This window comes from Cylas formicarius, unplaced genomic scaffold (genome assembly GCF_029955315.1).
Source record: "Cylas formicarius isolate icCylForm1 unplaced genomic scaffold, icCylForm1.1 PGA_scaffold_10__41_contigs__length_53128322, whole genome shotgun sequence".
NCBI lineage: Eukaryota > Metazoa > Arthropoda > Insecta > Coleoptera > Brentidae > Cylas > Cylas formicarius.
In genome coordinates, this window is record NW_026844214.1 from 6290492 (window position 1) to 6308654 (window position 18163).

General features: G+C 32.0%; 2 protein-coding genes across 5 annotated transcripts; one reads left to right on the forward strand and one right to left on the reverse strand.

Annotated features, from left to right (window-relative positions):
• Positions 1-828: 828 nt before the first annotated feature.
• On the reverse strand, positions 829-9305 carry LOC132697175 (uncharacterized). 4 transcript variants are annotated; one of them, XM_060662473.1, is made up of 5 exons: positions 9194-9305; positions 6108-6167; positions 2739-2816; positions 2521-2651; positions 829-2454 (listed from the first exon to the last, which is right to left on the reverse strand). In XM_060662473.1, the coding sequence occupies exons 1-5, from the start codon at positions 9228-9230 to the stop codon at positions 1810-1812; spliced, it is 951 nt and encodes a 316-aa protein (XP_060518456.1). In that variant the 5' UTR covers positions 9231-9305; the 3' UTR covers positions 829-1809. The 4 variants fall into 4 exon arrangements, with proteins under 4 accessions (XP_060518456.1, XP_060518461.1, XP_060518475.1 ...); XM_060662478.1 differs by lacking the exons at positions 6108-6167; positions 9194-9305 and adding an exon at positions 3692-3780; XM_060662492.1 differs by lacking the exons at positions 6108-6167; positions 9194-9305 and adding an exon at positions 3584-3641.
• Positions 9306-9534: 229 nt separating this feature from the next.
• Positions 9535-18044, forward strand: LOC132705415 (ATP-dependent zinc metalloprotease YME1L). Its single transcript, XM_060675996.1, has 10 exons — positions 9535-9689; positions 9748-10493; positions 10683-10867; positions 11184-11312; positions 11366-11595; positions 12562-12722; positions 13055-13241; positions 13425-13587; positions 14086-14234; positions 15851-18044. Exons 1-10 carry the CDS (start codon positions 9663-9665, stop codon positions 16022-16024), a joined length of 2151 nt encoding a protein of 716 aa, XP_060531979.1. The 5' UTR covers positions 9535-9662; the 3' UTR covers positions 16025-18044.
• The last annotated feature ends 119 nt before the right edge of the window (positions 18045-18163 follow it).

Below are 18163 nucleotides of genomic sequence, written 5' to 3' on the forward strand. Positions count from 1 at the left end.
GAACTGTGGACGAAGATCAAAATAATTTTTCAATCAGAATAAGACTTACGGTTAGATTTTCAACACTACTCGGTAGTTTGCAACTCTATAGTGACAGTAATGGCAAGCTGCAAAACTTAATTACCTTCTTTCTCCAAAAACAGTCTTGTCTGGCTGTCGCGAACGTTAAGATGTAATTAATGTTTCTGTACCCCTTCACCTCTATAATGGTTGTGTAAAGTAGGAAAATAAAATGACTATTAAATCTCTATGTTTATTAAATCCCCAAACGAATGCCGACCAATTAACCTTAGTACACAAAACTTACAGACACCTTTAAAACAAAGCATATTCAGTTTTTCAAAGAAAATTCTGTAATAATATTTACAAATCTTCTGAATTCCTTCTGTGTCGATTGTTGAAAAATCGAACTTGCTAATCATACTGTTGACTTCTTCAGAGCTTAACTCCTTTAGCTCTGCCTTCTCCAACAGTACATAAGCAGGTGCCGAGTACAATGCGAGCCAGTTTCGGTTAAGCTCTGAATTTGCATGTATTTGGGATGGAAAAGTATCCAAATTTTTGTGGTGAATACAAAATTTCAGAATTCATTTCCTTTGCCATTTCATTACTATACTCACTCATTGTGTCATCCGAAACATTAGGAATACAATGTTCTACGGCTAAGCAATCATGACATTTAATTTTAGTATTCTTAAGTCTTAAATGCAAACAAAGGAATTAAAAGCAATTCCTTTTAAATGCCGATTTTTGATCTCCCAATTCCTTCAAAAAGTCACCACAGATTCACATGAATGTCTATAAAAAATAAAATTTGTTTATATTACAGTAAATTTGAAGCTGCTGTTTCACTACAACTTCAAGAACGTTCTCATAGACTGGAGCGTTATTAATTGGACTAAATTCTTGACACAGATTAGTGTTGGGAATCTTCAGTGCGTAGATCACGTTTTGTATAAGTCCGAAAAAATTCCAAGCCTAACGGATGTGTGCACATGCCCTATATGGGTTCATGTAATCGTATGTCGGAATAACGGATCAGGTGTGTGTGATTCAAGAACGTTAAAGCCATGAACTAGGGTAGTTAAATCACTCACCAGCAAATCATTATTTCTAACCAAAACTTCTGGAGTCCTCCTGGGTCGGTTTTTGCTGACGTTTCGCCAATCATCGTGTCGGCTTCTTCAGAGCTTGACTGAAACTGAGAGAGTTTCGACCCAGCAAAAACCGACGCAGGAGGAATCCAGAAGTTTTGTAAAAAGTATTACTGTAGCCTGTGGAAGTTTCTTTGAAAAATCATTATTTCATTTACTATTGAGTTGTTTTAATATAATTATTATTTGATGAATTATTGCAATAATTTGTGTATTGTATTTCGTTTGATTGTTTCTTGTTTAGATTTTACTGATATATTTATTTTTTTCTTAAATTTCTTAAATTGAACTTCTTCACTACTGAGGGTAGGTTTATGCTTTTAATTTACTTTTTACTTTTGCATCAGCCTGTAATTTAACTGTGCATTTTTCCTAAGTATTACATAGAAATGGACTCTGTCCATAAAATTAATAAATAATAAATAAATAAATAAATAAAATTTCTACAAATCTAACTATGCAAAAAATTGTGCCAAGTTTCCATATACTGTTTAATCTTCGAAAAAATAATTGGTTAGTTTTGGTTAGGAGAAGCGGTAGTGACTGGATTGTAACATCTCCAGATCACTAAACAATAAAATAATGAAACGTTTTTAAAAAAGACCAATTAACAGTTTATTTTTAACAGAATAAGACGAAAATGATAACACAATTACTAGTTGTGGTGTGGAGTATTCTGAAGCAAAAGGCATTGTTCCTGCACTTTAACAGATAAGCTTCTCTGCCCCATAGGGGTTACTAGCGTACTACAAATGCTGCTGGTAGAATTAAACATTTCCATAGCTTTATCTATTGTAGGTGTGTCAACTTGGACAGTTTGATATTTGGCAAATAAATTTTTTTTGAGTGTTGACTCACACAAATTGACGACCTTAGCTTGAAGCCTAAGAGATCGCCGCTTTCTTGAAGAATTTTCCTTATTACCGTCACAATCTTTTTTATCCACAAAGCTCATTTCATTCTCATTTTCCAACTGGTCAATCAGTGATATAATTTCGGTATAATTCCTTTGATGTTCAGATTTCAACTCTGATATATGTCGCTCCAGAGTTGTCAAACGGTCATCAAAACTGTTTTTATTTTCAATAAGAATTTCTTTCAGCTGATTCACTATGTCCGCCTTTTTCAAATTTCTGTTGGTTACGACAGCCGACGCCGGAGATTCATTTGCGCCTTTGCATATTTCCTCTTGTCTTACAAACTCACAAATGGAGTTCTCTTCACTTGCCACTAATGGAATTTCTTCAGATCCGTTTGCTTCTGTGGTCGTTTTTACAGATGTCTTTAGGTTGTTACATTCCTACGAGAAAAGAGGTTAAATATTCTCTTCAAATCGTATAATGAACAAACCAAGCGAAAACCATACCTGAGCAACTTTGTTTGCAGTGCTATTAATAGAGCTTACTCCAGATTTTTCTGGCGACATCAACTTTGGCGATGTAAACAGTTTCTTGCACACATTATTTTCATTTTTTTTGTGTTTTGGCCGAGAAACATCTAAACTCAATAACGAAACCAATCAGTGTCAATTAAATTACGGAGTACTAGGTGGTTAAAATTAAACAGAAATTTATATTAACTTACAATTCTGAGCGGATTGTAATTCAGTTATGCGTTTTCCTTTGGATTTATCGCTGGAAGGCAGTTTATAGCTTCTGTTCACTAAAACATTACATCACAAAATAAATCAACATATTTAAGCATACTTAAGTCAGATCTTAAAGCTTAAAGCCGCTTCGGCTAAATCTAGCAAGAAATGAGAATATCAGTTTTATGTAGGAAGACTTTAAAAATGACTATTAAAAACGAAAATGAAAACCCATTCAAAAGAATATAGGTCAAAAATGTTTTCCAGATACATATTGTTAAACTTTGAAAATAATAATAAACATATCAAATTTAAGCAAAAATATTTATAATATTAAGATCTGTAATCGTAATTATTTTTTAACTTAACCACTTAACCATATCAGTAAATATGGTGACCATCGTAAGTTCAAATGTGGTACGGTACTGCTTTTTTCACAATTTTCTAGACATTTTTTTTATAAAATGAGTAACACCATCGGGACTGGCCCCTTCCCTATTCCTTTTATGTTGAAATTTTCTTATTATTTTCGAAGACAGCTGAGAAATGCACAACGGGTCACTGTTAAGATTTTTTGAGTTAACATATTTATTTTAAGAACTGTTCTGATAATCTTCAATATTTCCACTTGATTTACATTTCTTGTGCGTCTCTTCCATATCATTCAGACAATAAGCAAAACTTCGTATATGCAGTATTCGACATATTTAATTACGCAGAGGATTTTTACCTGTAAATTAACTAATACACTGACTCGTGTGACCTATTATGTAAACGTAGATTTTTACATCCGTACAGTCTCTTTAAGACACAACACAGTATTTTATAACTTTCAACGCACTTTATTTGAGCAACATATGTTAGTAGAACCACCCGTCTTTATTTTTTGGTTGATAATATTGGGTGACGCTTAGATGACATGCTAATATAAACAGTTAAGAATTCTTACTTAGCACCTTAGTACAGTAAACTCCGTTTATAACGTACGTGGGATATAACGTTCTTCCGGATATTACGTATGGTCTGTTCATAGATATAAGTGACAATTGCTTTTGAATGGGATTATCCAAGGGTGGTCATTAACATACAACGCACACGATTATTACCTAAAGTTTCGGAATTTAAATTCAGGTAAAATATTCTTTGATTTGGTATACTACTTAGTTTAATTTTATTAGTAATCATTCTTATTTCGTGTGTAATACAGCGTGTGTTGAATCGTGTGCGAATTATGCAAAATATGTGCGAGTCTTGTGTATCTCAGGAGATGCTCCCGCCCAAATGTAGAAAACACTATTCTATTGAGACTAAGGAAGTTATAAACAATGTTTATTTGACTCTCATTGAACGTGGTGCCAGCAAGCAAGCATCTTTAGAAGAAAAGACCACATTGACGAACATTCCAACATCAATTGTATGGAAAATTGTGAATTATAGAAACCGAAGTTTTTAACATTCCTTTACAAAGTTGGGCAAATTCTGTTAAACATATAGAAAAAGCAGAACAATCGTATATCCATATTGCAAATAATATAGAACAAATAAGAATTAGAACAGGCGACGATAGCAATAGTGATACTGATATATTATGTGAATAATTTTAAGTAATTTAAGTAGGTAATAAAACTAATTTGTAATTTTATTTTAGATTTAAACATAAATACATAAATAAATAAATAAATATTGTTTAGTATCTTTCCTAACCCCAAATAATTAAATTCTAAGCAAAGTACGGACCTGTTCGGCGATATTTCATTCTTACACCTTGCCCGGGTCTTTCCTTCGTATCAGTTAGTCACTTTCTTATATCTATGAACAGACATTACATATTTTACTGGTCCGGCCAAAATACTCTAGATTTTTTATCGGAAATTACGTACCATCTAGAACTTTTACGGGATTTGTGCAAATATGACAGGAAACGAAAAATGCAATCTTCTTGTTATCGGTAAATATGAACGACCGAGATGCATGAAAAATGTGAAAAAATCTACCTGTCCTTTATAAGTCAAACCAGCAAGCGTGGATGACTTCAGCAGTTTTTTCTAATTATTTAAAGGGTTGGGATGAAAAACTAAAACGTCAGAATAGAAAAATATTGCTTCTGGTTGACAATTGTTTGCAGCTTATCCAAAAAGTATAATCCTTTCAAATATCAGATTAGAGTTTTTGCCTCCAAATCATCAAGGCTTAATAAAATGCCTTAAGACATATTACCGCAGATATTTTTTGAATCGTTTGATCCAGTCATTTGAAAATAAGAAACCTTTCAACTTTCAACATCACTATCCTAGACTCCATAAAATTACGTGCACAATATTGGAATGATGTTACTTCAATCACTATTTCAAACTGCTTTCGACATGCAGGTCCGATAAAATTGCAAGATGAGTTTGATTCAGACGATGACTGACCTCCGGTTCAGTGGTTTAAGAAGTACAAAAATAATGACGACGATGACTGAGAGGTTCCTCTAAGTAATTGGTTTCGCAATAACGGCCAAGATCTAACCAACATTGAAATTAATCTTCCTGAGGTGAGTAGCTTCCCAACTGTTGATGATAATTTAATAACAACAGAGTTATTAACGGATAATGATATTATTACTGAATTTTTACAGCTAAATGATCCTCAAAGCTCTGATAACGAAAGCGACGATGATGTTCAACCGGACGAAGTACCAAGTTGTTCTGAAGCGCTTTGTGCCGCTAAAATTGTTACAATTTTTTTACAATCTACCGATAATGTAACTAATGCAAGCGGCCTGGAAGGTTGACAAGCACATCGAGAATATGAAATGTGTATTGAGAAAAAATAAACAAACTAAAATAACGAATTTTTTTACTCAAAAAAATAAAGTATGTATTTTCACTTGTATGATGTAAAGTTTATATAGATAGATAAGTTTTAGTTTAGTTAGTGTTTATTAGTTTTCTATTTTTATATAAAATAAAAATATGTACGTACCTACATAATTATTTTTGTTTTTTTTTTATCGTTTATAGCGCTCATAGAGTACTCATTTTCGGGTCTCTAGAGGGTACTTTATAACCAGAGTTCACTGTAGATGGCTAGTCCAATAAAATTTAGCTTTATATCTAGAATTTATACCTAGTTTCTTAATGCGAGGGAGTAATAAAAAGTATATTTGCAATGAGAGATATCATTAAACAGAAATCGTTCCTAAATTACGGTAAAACTAATTTGCAGACAATATAATAATAATTATATAATTGTAGAGATGGGTAAATAATTGAGATATTCATTAAGATCAAATAAATAAAAAAAAAAATCTGCTATTTACCGCCGCGTGCAGAAATCGATATATTTTAACACCAAAATTTCATGATCTCACAGAAACTCACCTATTGGATGATTGGCGTGTATCGGGAGAAGCGTAAATTTTCCCGTCTCAGGATCTATCTCTGCAAAAAGCAACGTAACGGTAATAATATAAGAACGCTAAATACATTCAAATTGAATACACGCGTATATATATATATATATATATATATATATATATATATATATATATATATATATATATATATATATATATATATATATATATATATATATATATATGATGACACTATATTCCGGGATATCATCCGTTCGCTCGTTGAACTCCGACTGGAATCCTGCATCCGACTGGAATCCTGCAAATCTTGCATCCGACTGGAATCCTGCAGACGTTTCGCCAAAATCTCACTTGGCATCTTCAATGCTCGCGCTCCGAAAACACTTCGAACACAGTGTTCGAAGTGTTTTCGGAGCGCGAGCATTGAAGATGCCAAGTGAGATTTTGGCGAAACGTCTGCAGGATTCCAGTCGGATGCAAGATTTGCAGGATTCCAGTCGGATGCAGGATTCCAGTCGGAGTTCAACGAGCGAACGGATGATATCCCGGAATATAGTGTCATCACATTTTTCCATCCGTGAATCAATACGTGAGAATATATATATATATATATATATATATATATATATATATATATATATATATATATATATATATATATATATATATATATATATATATATATATATATATATATATATATATATATATATATATATGGAATATTTTGGAATAATAATAAAATAATTGGAGTATTTTCAATCGAGGGAATGAACACTTTGGTCTAATAAATTAAGGTTTTTAAAACCAACTAAATGGGACACCCGTTCGCTACACTGAAGAGGTGTCACCTGAATTATACAATTATTTAATTATTTAATGGGACGTAAAGAGCGCTACTACCATCAGTCGGAATGAATGGTGAAAACTTCGAACCCCTAATGTAATTTTTTTACCCAATATTTCGTTAGTGTAAATAGTTTTCGAAATGTTTTTCATAAAATGTTCATGTGTTGTAAATCAGGATTAGTTGGAAATATGGAAATTGGTATATATACAAAGTAAATCATGAAAATAATTTTGAAAATTCCGTTATATGGTCTGATAAAACCCGTTTCACGAATGCTGGCATATAGAATCACAGAATTCATTTCCACAGGAACAGCAAGGCAGGATCGGTTTTATTATTTCATGTTTTATATTTATATAATATATACAATTGTATATATTTTTAAACACTTACTGCAAATAAATATTTAGATATTATTGAAAACATCGTCCCGAAATAGTAAACTATGTACCCTTGGCGCATCGTAATAATTTATATTTCCAAGAAGACGGAGTTCCCGCTCTCAAAGCGCGCTTATCTTAGGAACAAAGACCTACGTCACCTGATTCATCGATTTTGGATTTATTTCTATGGAGATGCCTACAAAATAAAATATATACCATTGGCAAATTTGAGAAATACTACTGAAATAGTCTTAAGCAAGCATGGCCTGTTTGTCAAAACATCAACTATTTACGATTTTTTTACTATCTTTATTAGACACTTTTTTTAACAAACCAAATTGTAAAATGGCTAACACATATATTATAAACCATGACAGACGAATGGAGCTTAAATTACGTGTTTGATTTAAACAATCGACATCCAAAATATATACATGGTGTTCCACTTAAAAACCTTTAAGAAAACAGTCTGAATACCTCTCAAGATAACAGGATAGAGGCGTGTGGCACATTCTGCTATAACATACTCAAATGCAAATAAAATTGCAAAACCTAGAACCATGTTTTCGGTGTCCGCTTCAGGTGAAATAACAAATAACCCCTGTTAGTATCTTATGGCATGCATGGGGTCTTAAAATTTTGATATTTGGTGTGCATTAAATGCTGAGCATTCAGCACTTCAGTACCATCGGCATATAATAAGTGAGGCCATATAGCTACCGATATATGGGTGAAGAAACGTAACAGCACGACAAACAAAAATTATTCAATTTAAGTGAAATTGCATAACAACTATGAACAGTGAAATCGTGGAGTCGGCGTAAACGCTGCAAGGGAGGAGAAATTGGAAGTTAGTATAGTTAATTTCTTGACCTGAAATATATTGCCAAGGGGCAAAGCTACCAACATGGACTGGACTGGCCAAGATGTTAATAGACACCTACAGTGTTTGAATTAATTTATGTTAAATTACTAACTGTTGCTATAGTTTCCAAACAACAATTTTTACAGGATCTGCCTTAATTTACGGGTCGGCAGATTATGTTCAACAATGTCTCGTAATTATTAACGCAAGATGCAAATATTATATTTCCTTATACATGTAGTAAATGTAGTAAATATTAGTATTGTGTGCTGTTTCAATTTGTGCATTCATATGTAACGATAAAAGTAAATTCTTTTATTTCTATTCATTCGAAAATAAAACATCTTTTAAACCAAAACTAAAACATTAATCATTTAAAATCTAAGTGGTTAATGAAAAGATTGTGGGTACATTTTAAATTTACATTAAAATTTAAACAGAGTTCCTTAATGTAAAAAATTTAGTCCATTCCAACTTTTTTTGGATCTCTCACAACAGAAATAATATTAGGGGGTCTGATGAGCCTGCACTTTGTCCACTTCAATCAAAACCATCTCCTATTTCTATATGGGAATTATTTTTTTCTGTAACCGCCTTGTTAAATTTTGATAGATTCCTCAGGGAAACATAAACCACATGAAGCATATGCATATTAATATATTACCCCACACATTTTCTTCAAAAGCTACGCATTGTATTTTATAACTCTCAACAAACTCGAAGGGTTGCTGTTATGTGACAAAAATATCAATCTTCGAATAAAATACGGCAGATCGTGTAAAAATGGCTAATGGACTAAATGACGGCCCAAGTTTGACTTTTCGTGAAACGCCGCGGCAAATACCATGATAATAGTTCATTGCTTGGAGTGCCTACATGCAATAAAGGATTTCGCTGAAAGACTACGACATATACATATAGCTACCCCAAACTTTCACAAAGTAGTCTTTCTTTGTGGTTTTCCATGTTTACCCAAATTTTTATTCACTTACTGAAAAAAGGTCCTAATTTTCTTTGTTGGGAATCCATGTACTTCTCAAATCAAAATAAGATGCTTTCAAATCACGAAAACCAGTATATGACAAACCACAGACTGCTTGAAATTATACAGGAGAGAATAGTTGTTTTTCAATTTGAAAAATTCATATATATATTCCTTACAGATTTATCGTTTGCCCAGAGAACATTCTTCTTCTTACATAAATTAGGCAGGTATCCTAGGATCATTGTCTCATTACCGACGTTCTAGAGAGCGCGGACCATGGAAAAATTCGGAACTTGTATTTTTTTCAAGTTTCAATTTATGCGGTAGATGTGTCATTGAAGTGTCAAAACTCTCATTTATCTTAAAGGTTATATCGTTCGTATTAAAAAAAAAATCATTTTCATTCATTTTTGATAAATTTGAGTGTAGATTTGCCCAGAAAAACTGATTTTTACTGAGTTCTACCGGTAATCGTTATGTTTTCGTTACAAAATCAAAATCAGGTAAAGTAAAAGTCATTAATTTTTTTCTTCCAGTTCTTATTTCTTGATCTATTTGTAGGCATTCGCAAGTCTAACCCATGTTGGCACAAAAATATCGTCAAGTTCCGGACTGTTTTTCTGCAAGAAAGGCGCCAACAAGTCAAAAAAAGTCTCCCAAATTCTATGCTTCGACAGCTTCTCTGAAACATTAAAGAATTGTGACATTTCATTTGGAGAACATTTAAAAGAGGATTTAGTTAATAATCCATTCTTAAGCAATTTACACATTTCATGCAGTGCTGGCGATAATTCATTTCAGTCTAAATTTTCCAATAGAAATCTAAAAAATGCTGTTCCTACACTGATTGTAAGAAATCGAAAGAATGTCCAAGTAACCCACAGTTTTTATCAGAAATTGGTAAAGGGGATATTAAATGAAAATAAATTCACTTTTAACATTCAATGTAGAGGTTTCAAGACTGAGCGCAGTATCAAGGCAGAACAGGAACGCAATCCATCATTAATAAGTCGCATGAGGAATAATGTAAGCGATTCGATTGAACTTACCAGTAAAGTAGGTCCTATTCCTGCATTGGACTCAGAGAAATTGAAACACATGCTCTTATCAAATGATACAAATTTGAATGAAGGTGAAAAACAAAGAATCAAGGTAGCTTTTGCTGAAGGTTATTTATTGGGGAATACGGGAAATAACAAAAGTGGAAAAGCATCCAAATATTTCAGAATCATTCAACAAGTATTAACAATTGCAATATTCCTGGCCATAGTAAGTTTAATGGCAAGTGCTGGGGGATCAGTATTTAGGTAAGCATTTGTTGTATTTGGGATTGGTTTCTTTCCTTTTTGATTGTGTGTTTGCAATAAATTTGGTTTTCAAATGTGTATGAGATTTATTGAAAATATTGACATTAATTTAGAAGCAGCATCCTGAAAGATAAGACATAGTTGACTCAATAGTCGAGTCAAGTCAAAATCAAGAATATAATTTTTCAGAATTTCACTTGGAAGTCAGTTGGAAGTTGATCCAGAAGAGATTCATGTTACTTTTGAAGATGTGAAGGGAGTTGACGAGGCAAAACAGGAGCTGAAAGATGTTGTGGAATTTCTAAAAAATCCTGATAAATTTTCAAATTTAGGCGGTAAATTGCCAAAAGGAGTTCTCCTTGTTGGTCCACCAGGTATTACAATCTTTGTCCAACAAAAACTTATTTTTTTCTTTTTTTACTCAATTGGAACAATAAAAAGTTTATTGCAAAGATAACTTAAAAAATTGTTTGCTGAGATTAAAAAAAAACAAAATATTTTGGTCAGTGTTAAATGGATAAAATGCATTGAAAGCAAATATCCCATCCCATCCCATTAAATTATATTTACTTTTCAAAAATATGTGTTGAATAAATAATATTTTGATGCAATTATGAAGTATTCTATGGTTTGTTTTCACAAACAAGCTGTAAGATTTTTTTATTGTCAACTTAAATTTGTGTTTCCTAGGCACTGGGAAGACATTGTTGGCTAGAGCAGTTGCAGGTGAAGCTGGTGTTCCATTTTTCCATGCAGCAGGACCAGAATTTGATGAGGTTTTGGTTGGGCAGGGTGCTCGGAGGGTCAGAGATTTATTTAGTATGCATTGTTTTTTCTTTTTGTATTTTTGATAATCTTTTTTTTTTGTACAGAAGCAGCAAAGGAAAGAGCTCCATGTGTAATATTTATTGATGAAATTGATTCAGTTGGTTCAAAACGAACCAATAGTGTTCTTCATCCATATGCCAATCAAACTATAAACCAATTACTTAGTGAAATGGACGGCTTTCATCAAAATGAAGGAGTTATAGTTTTGGGAGCAACAAATAGAAGGGAAGATTTGGATCAAGCCTTGTTAAGACCTGGCCGATTTGATGTTGAAGTAGGTTATCATGTTTAATCATTTGACTAGAATATTATCATTAAGCAGAAAGGCAATACTAAATACTAAAAAGTTACTACAATAATGTAATGTATATATGTGACTGTTAATATCTGATTATAAATACTGAAGTTGACAGAACATTGATAATAACTAAATATTTTACATTAATTATTTGAGGGTCGCCCTTGCTATTAGGGGTAGAAAAAACTATTTAAACAAAAACAGCTTTCATGACATTTAAATACTACATATTGCAGAACTATTTATTTAGTTGAACAAAAACTTTGGTATCACTATTACTTCTGTTATTCATTTATAAGGATAAGTAAATGTTTCTGTGGAACTTAGTACAATTGTATCTTTGGTAATCTTGCATAGTACCAAAAGCAATGTTGACTGCCTTCCTAAGGGAAGTTGCTACAGGTAATGGTGTGTGTCATATTCTTCGTATTCATGAGTTTTTTCTTCTCCTTGGCTTTTTAATTTCTTCAATAAATTTGAATTTAACCCTCACCCAAACTTATATTTAACAATATCGCGCTACAGAGAGAGTGAAATTGATACTAAGTAGAAAATATGCAAAATGACTAAATGTTTTAGATATGACCCACGATTTTAGTATTTATTCATAATTCTTAATGTGCTAAGCTATTGTACACTCTAACGGTTTTCAGATATAACACCAAATTTTTAACATTTTTAAATTTAAATTAATACTCTACATAGGGGCATTTTAAGTGCGACGAAAATACACTGAAACTTGCAAGGGATGGAAGATAGAGAAAATATTAAAATATCGCCAAAAGTGTGTGCCGATGCAGTAATTTTAATGGTTTTTATAGTCTGGGCTGTAAAAAGAGTTCATCATGACCAAGCGTTTCTTGCTAGAATTAGTTGCAGCGCAGAAATCTATTTCTAAGGTTATTTCTTACATTTACCATACATGGTCTTGAACATATTTAGGTAACAGTTCCTGCACCAGATTTTACAGGAAGAAAGGAAATCTTAAATTTGTATTTGAGCAAAGTTCTCGCCAAAGAGGTTGATTTGGAACTCTTGGCTAGAGGTACCACAGGTTTCACTGGCGCTGATCTAGAAAATATGGTAAACCAAGCTGCATTGAGGTAATATATAAATATGGTTTTAATTTCTATTTTTAAATTATCCCCAATAGCTACCAATTTTTGGATTTTGTTATTTCCTCAGATCCAAATTTTGTAGTGATATGATTTATTTTCGCATCCTAATATTAATGTACACAAATAAAACACAAAACACAAAATTTTGTTTATATGTTTTGAGTAAATGTTTAATTAATAGAACATACATAATTACCAAGTTTAATTTCACAAATGCATATTTTTGAGATAAGTATATACTTATATGAATGAATGGATAATTTAGAAAATAAAATCATGTGAAATTAATTGGGATACACATCAAGATAATCTTCTAGAGCTGCTATAGATGGCGCTGATTACGTAAGCATGAAACATTTAGAATCAGCCAGGGATAAAGTCTTAATGGGACCTGAAAGAAAATCTAGAATTCCAGATGAAGAGGCCAACTTAATCACTGCCTACCATGAGGGAGGACATGCCATAGTTGCTTATTATACAAAAGATAGCCATCCTTTACACAAGGTAAAGTCGAACTTTAGAACTAGTTACTTATTTTACTATATAATTGATTTCTTAATCTCTGCAGTTTTAAAAAGACTATCACACATATAATAGTATAATAAATATACATATATAAATATACTAAATATATTGGTTGTCATTGTTATGGAACTCTTTTCAAAATATTTTTTGGCTAATATTCAGGTTACAATTATACCAAGGGGTCCCAGCTTGGGCCACACAGCCTACATTCCTGAAAAAGAAAGATATCACGTTACAAAATCTCAACTTTTGGCCATGATGGATACAATGATGGGCGGAAGGGCTGCAGAAGAGTTAGTTTTTGGCATGGACAAAATTACATCAGGTATCTATCGAAAAAAGAACTATATGAGTAAATCAGTAATTTATTGAAGTTTCTATTAATGCTGCAGTTTTTTCTTAAGTGATCTATTTTATTAACAATAGTTTTTCTTACTGTCACTATTACTTTGATGTTTCTTGTGTAACTTTTGATAAGTATAACAAAGTTGACAGCAGAGCAGAAAGGATAGTATTTTGACTTTTCAGTTCAGTTAACTGTTTTGGGAAAAATGTATGCCAACACATTAATAAACTTCTTTAGTTGCTCGATTATTAAGCATTCGCTTGGGCCAAATCAAACTCGTGACTACAATGGCTTCATCAAACATATTGCATAAAATACTATTAAATAAATAAGTAATTATTTTTCTTTTTGAAGAACAAATCTCAAACGAAACAAGTGAAATTTTTTAAAAAGGTTGACGCCTGACCAAGAACATATTATCTCTTTAAATTCCAATGAAATTAACTTTTTAACATTTTAACGTTCTCCATATCTAAGGGGCCAGTTCAGATCTGCAACAGGCCACATCTATAGCAACCCATATGGTGAAAGATTGGGGTATGTCTGAGAAATTAGGACTCAGAACCATTACGGAAAATCCAAAGAGCTTCCATCAAGAGCAACTGGGCCCATCTACGAACGAATTGGTAATGTATTACTTAACAGCATACAGTGGTGCCTACATATGATTTTAAATGGATATTTGTGAAGCATTCCATAGTAAAATATTAACATTTGCAACTCGCAGTAACATCATTTTCAATGTATTGTAAGAAACCTCAAAAACTCAGAGAAAGCAATCATAATTTGCGTAGGTTTTATACTTTTTTCATGTCTTTAAAATATTTCTAATTCTTCTCATAGAGGCTATTGTCTCACTTTATAGCCTCCTTCTCAGAATTATGTAGTGTCACTTGTGTAGCTTGCGACATTTCAGTAACCAAAGGAAATTGGGCATTTATTGAGAGCTTCTCCTCTGATTTTTTCCACCTTTCTGTCGCCCGCGATGCGTATCGGAGTTGCATTTATTTCCACTTTTTATCCTGACGCTAGATCTATTCAACAGGTTTTGTTTTATTTGGGACTTGGATTTTTTAATATTATATTATTTATTTTTAAATGAGGCACGGGCCTGTGTTCTATTTAATAGAGCTTTAGGCCAACGATGTAAGGCAATTGAGGTTGTTGTTAATGATGTATCCATGGTTTTTGGAGTTTTTTTTATTGAGAATACTAATTGTAATAAAAATAAATTGTGTATTTATACACTTATATACAACTTAATATCAACCTGGTCCCACAGCATTGTGGCAATCCTCTTAGTTCTTTTTCTCTTTCTCATGGCATATTCAATTCCTTCTGTCCAACATTTGCGGGGTCTCCCTCTTTTCCTTCTATTTGTCGGTGTATATTCTAGGAGTCTGCTGTCTATGCTCTGTTCTCTATTGGGATATTCTGAATGCTTGTCACAAAAATTCCATTTCTACTGCTTTGATTCGTTCTTTCATTCTAGATGTTATTTACCAATTTTCTAACCCATATGTGGTTATGGGTTCAATAATAACTTTGTAAATTTTGATTTTTGTTGTCCTTGTTTTTGACCACAAAATGGAGTTCAGTTGTTGGATCGCCCTGCGACCTTGTGTAACTCTATTATTGTCTTTTTCAGTATTTCAGTCTTCACGAGTATAGCGTCCTAGGTTCTTATACTCTCTACAGCCCTTCATTATGCTATTTCCGAGTTGTATATTTGAAAGGGGTCCTCCGGTTACCAGTAGTACACTTTTTGATGTGTTTATTCTGAGTCTCCACTTTCAGTATGTGGTATTCATCATTTGCTATAAGTACCTGATTTTCTAAACAACAAGGTGGACAGGCAATGTTCCCTTATTGGTATTCCCATCTCGGAACATTTATTTTGAAGAAGGTGGGGGAAACAAATTAACTGGGTTATCATGTTTCTCACAATTCTCTTGCCCACAATCAGCAGTTGCATTACGAAAGTATTAGTCAAGCAGGATCGACAGGCTTGGAATCCATGTTGTTCTTCAATGTCCCAAAACTGACCTTCCATTCTATGTACCTTTCAGGACGTTGATTCCCTTATAATTGCTACATGTTTTTTTACAACCTTTCTTGTGAATAGAACTGATACATGCCATTCCCCAATTCTTGGGAATATTGTCTCCATCTAAAAGACATTTATTAAATATTATATAATTCTAAAGAGTCGATTAAAATAATAATGCTCTTTTATTCACAGGTGGACAATGAAATCAAAAGGATTTTAATGGAAAGTTATGAAAGGGCAAAACATATATTGAAATCTCACGCAAAGGAACATAAAGCGCTAGCAGAAGCATTAATGAAATACGAAACTTTGGATGCGGAAGATATTAAAGCAATTATGGCTGACAAAATTGCAGAAAAATCGTAACATTGCAGATATGAAGCATATTTGACTTTTTAGATAACTTAATGTGGCTGCAATTGTTAAAGCAGTAAAAATATTTTTCCTACATTTATTTATTAATTGCAGACATAAAAGCAGTAGCACTTAAATCTGTTTTATTTCTTTATTTTTATTTAAGTGACTTTTGGGATCACATTCAGAGAGCTGCAATTTCAGGCTTTGGTCTTCAATAATATACAGCATGTTAAAAGTCAGATTTAATATTTGTTATAGTATTTAGCTACTTACTCTCTTAAGTCCATTTGAAAAGTTTAAAGGAATCAATAGAAATTAAAGATAAAAGATGATGCAATGGGCCACTTCAACCAAAATTACTAAATAGCCATTATTTTAAAAATTAAAAATATTTTATATTTACCTTAAAAGTACAAGATTACGTATTAGATGCCGACCTCCCCTATGAATTTTTTTAAGCTAAGCTATATTTGTTTACTAAAGTGTACAGAATATAGTAGTGTATTTTTATAAGGATAAAACATTTTATAGGGCGTATCAGAAAAATTTGTGGTAAACCAATATTATTTAAACAATTATTTCTTAAAATAAACTTTAAACGATCACAAATCATGTATATTATCAAGCAGGTCTTCCCCATGTACCTTTAAAACACTATATACGGTAGCGGTGCAGGCTGTTAAAAAATGATAAGCTTGTACATTTTTTTATTCTTTTTAAAAATACCCTATATTCTTTATCAATTAGTAAAAAATAGATTCCTTGTGACTTAAAAAATAAAAAAGTTACACGAGTATATCTAATCAACAATCCAATAAATTCAAAAATTATCTGTGTTACAATTTTAAGGCCCAGTTAAATTTTATTAGACAAAATTGATGATGAAAAACTCCTTATTTTCAGTTTTAATCTCACTGTTGCCTTTGAAGTAAAGTAGGGATACCTGAATGTGGAAATAAATATGTATGTCTTTCTTTTGATATCCTGTTGGTTTTTATTATAATGGAGAAGAAATATTGTATTTCATTCTCCATATTACCATAGTGCTATTATATACTTTAAATAATCGAAAATAAGTTTTAAGTTTTGTCGCTTGTTTAAAAGAAAGATCTAGTGTGAACCATAACTCCTTGTATAATAAAACTATTTTATATTAGAAGAATTAGATTTAATTAGTTGTAAACTTTTAAATTTGTTTTAATTGTTATATACATCTGATGCACAAAAAATGAAACTGAACATCTTTTCAACCAAAACATTTTTGAAGCTCCAAATGCAAGCGCATAGAAAACATTTGAAAGCTGAAAAACTGAATTTGTTTGTACAATTTTTATGGAAACTTTTAATTTGAACCCAATCCACTGAACAGACGCGAATACAATATGGAATATTGTGACTAGAAATCCAAATATTTTCTGTAACTGTAGAGGGTGGCTCAAATTCGACGTTTATTATTGGGATTCGGAAACCGGAAGAGATACAGGGTCAATGGAAGCAGAGTTGGGCAATTTGATGGTCAATGAAATGCCGTTTTGCATTTAAAAAATTCCCAATCCTTCCAAAAATATTCGAAAAGAAAACCGAATTTTTCAATTTTGGTTTCTTGGAAAAACACATTTTCAAGGCCACTTTTTCTGCTCTATAACTCAGTATGGCGGCTTTTGGCGACCATCATGAACTTAATTTTTCTAAATACGGACTTGATTTTTAATTGAATTAAATTCTTTTATCACTAAAAATACGATATATCGTCTCTTTAAATGTTTGCCGTCGTTTTGTACAGAATATTCCATTACAAGAAAATGTTATATTTATTTAACCGTAATACAATAGCACAAATTGTTTATACAAACTGATTTGTCGTTTCCTTTTTTTGTATCATGTTTAATTTCATGAAAGTTTCTGTTAATAAAGTAATTTCAGATGTTAAATATCAATTAGTTGCAATAAAAACATCACGAAAGTGTAATAATTTTATTTTATTTTTTTTACCTTCTCACTAAAAAATGTAGTTCAGGGCCGTATTATGATTAAATAAATATAAAAAAATTCTGGTGATGGAATTTTCTGTACGAAACTTCGACAAATATAAAATAACAGTATATAGTGTTTTAAAGGTGAAATTGAAAAAAAAAACAGGTCCGTATT

What these genes read in the sequence shown, in the direction of transcription:
- LOC132705415 (XM_060675996.1), top strand. Translation starts at nt 9,663, where the DNA reads ATGTTTTCGTTACAAAATCAAAATCAG. An exon ending in CGTTACAAAATCAAAATCAG is followed by an intron (nt 9,690 to 9,747) that starts GTAAAGTAAAAG and finishes ATCTATTTGTAG; the next exon opens with GCATTCGCAAGTCTAACCCA. An exon ending in GCCCATCTACGAACGAATTG is followed by an intron (nt 14,235 to 15,850) that starts GTAATGTATTAC and finishes TTTTATTCACAG; the next exon opens with GTGGACAATGAAATCAAAAG.
- LOC132697175 (XM_060662473.1), bottom strand. Translation starts at nt 9,230, where the DNA reads ATGGATTCCCAACAAAGAAAATTAGGACCTTTTTTCA. An exon ending in ATTACAATCCGCTCAGAATT is followed by an intron (nt 2,652 to 2,738) that starts GTAAGTTAATAT and finishes TATTGAGTTTAG; the next exon opens with ATGTTTCTCGGCCAAAACAC. An exon ending in CTGCAAACAAAGTTGCTCAG is followed by an intron (nt 2,455 to 2,520) that starts GTATGGTTTTCG and finishes CTTTTCTCGTAG; the next exon opens with GAATGTAACAACCTAAAGAC.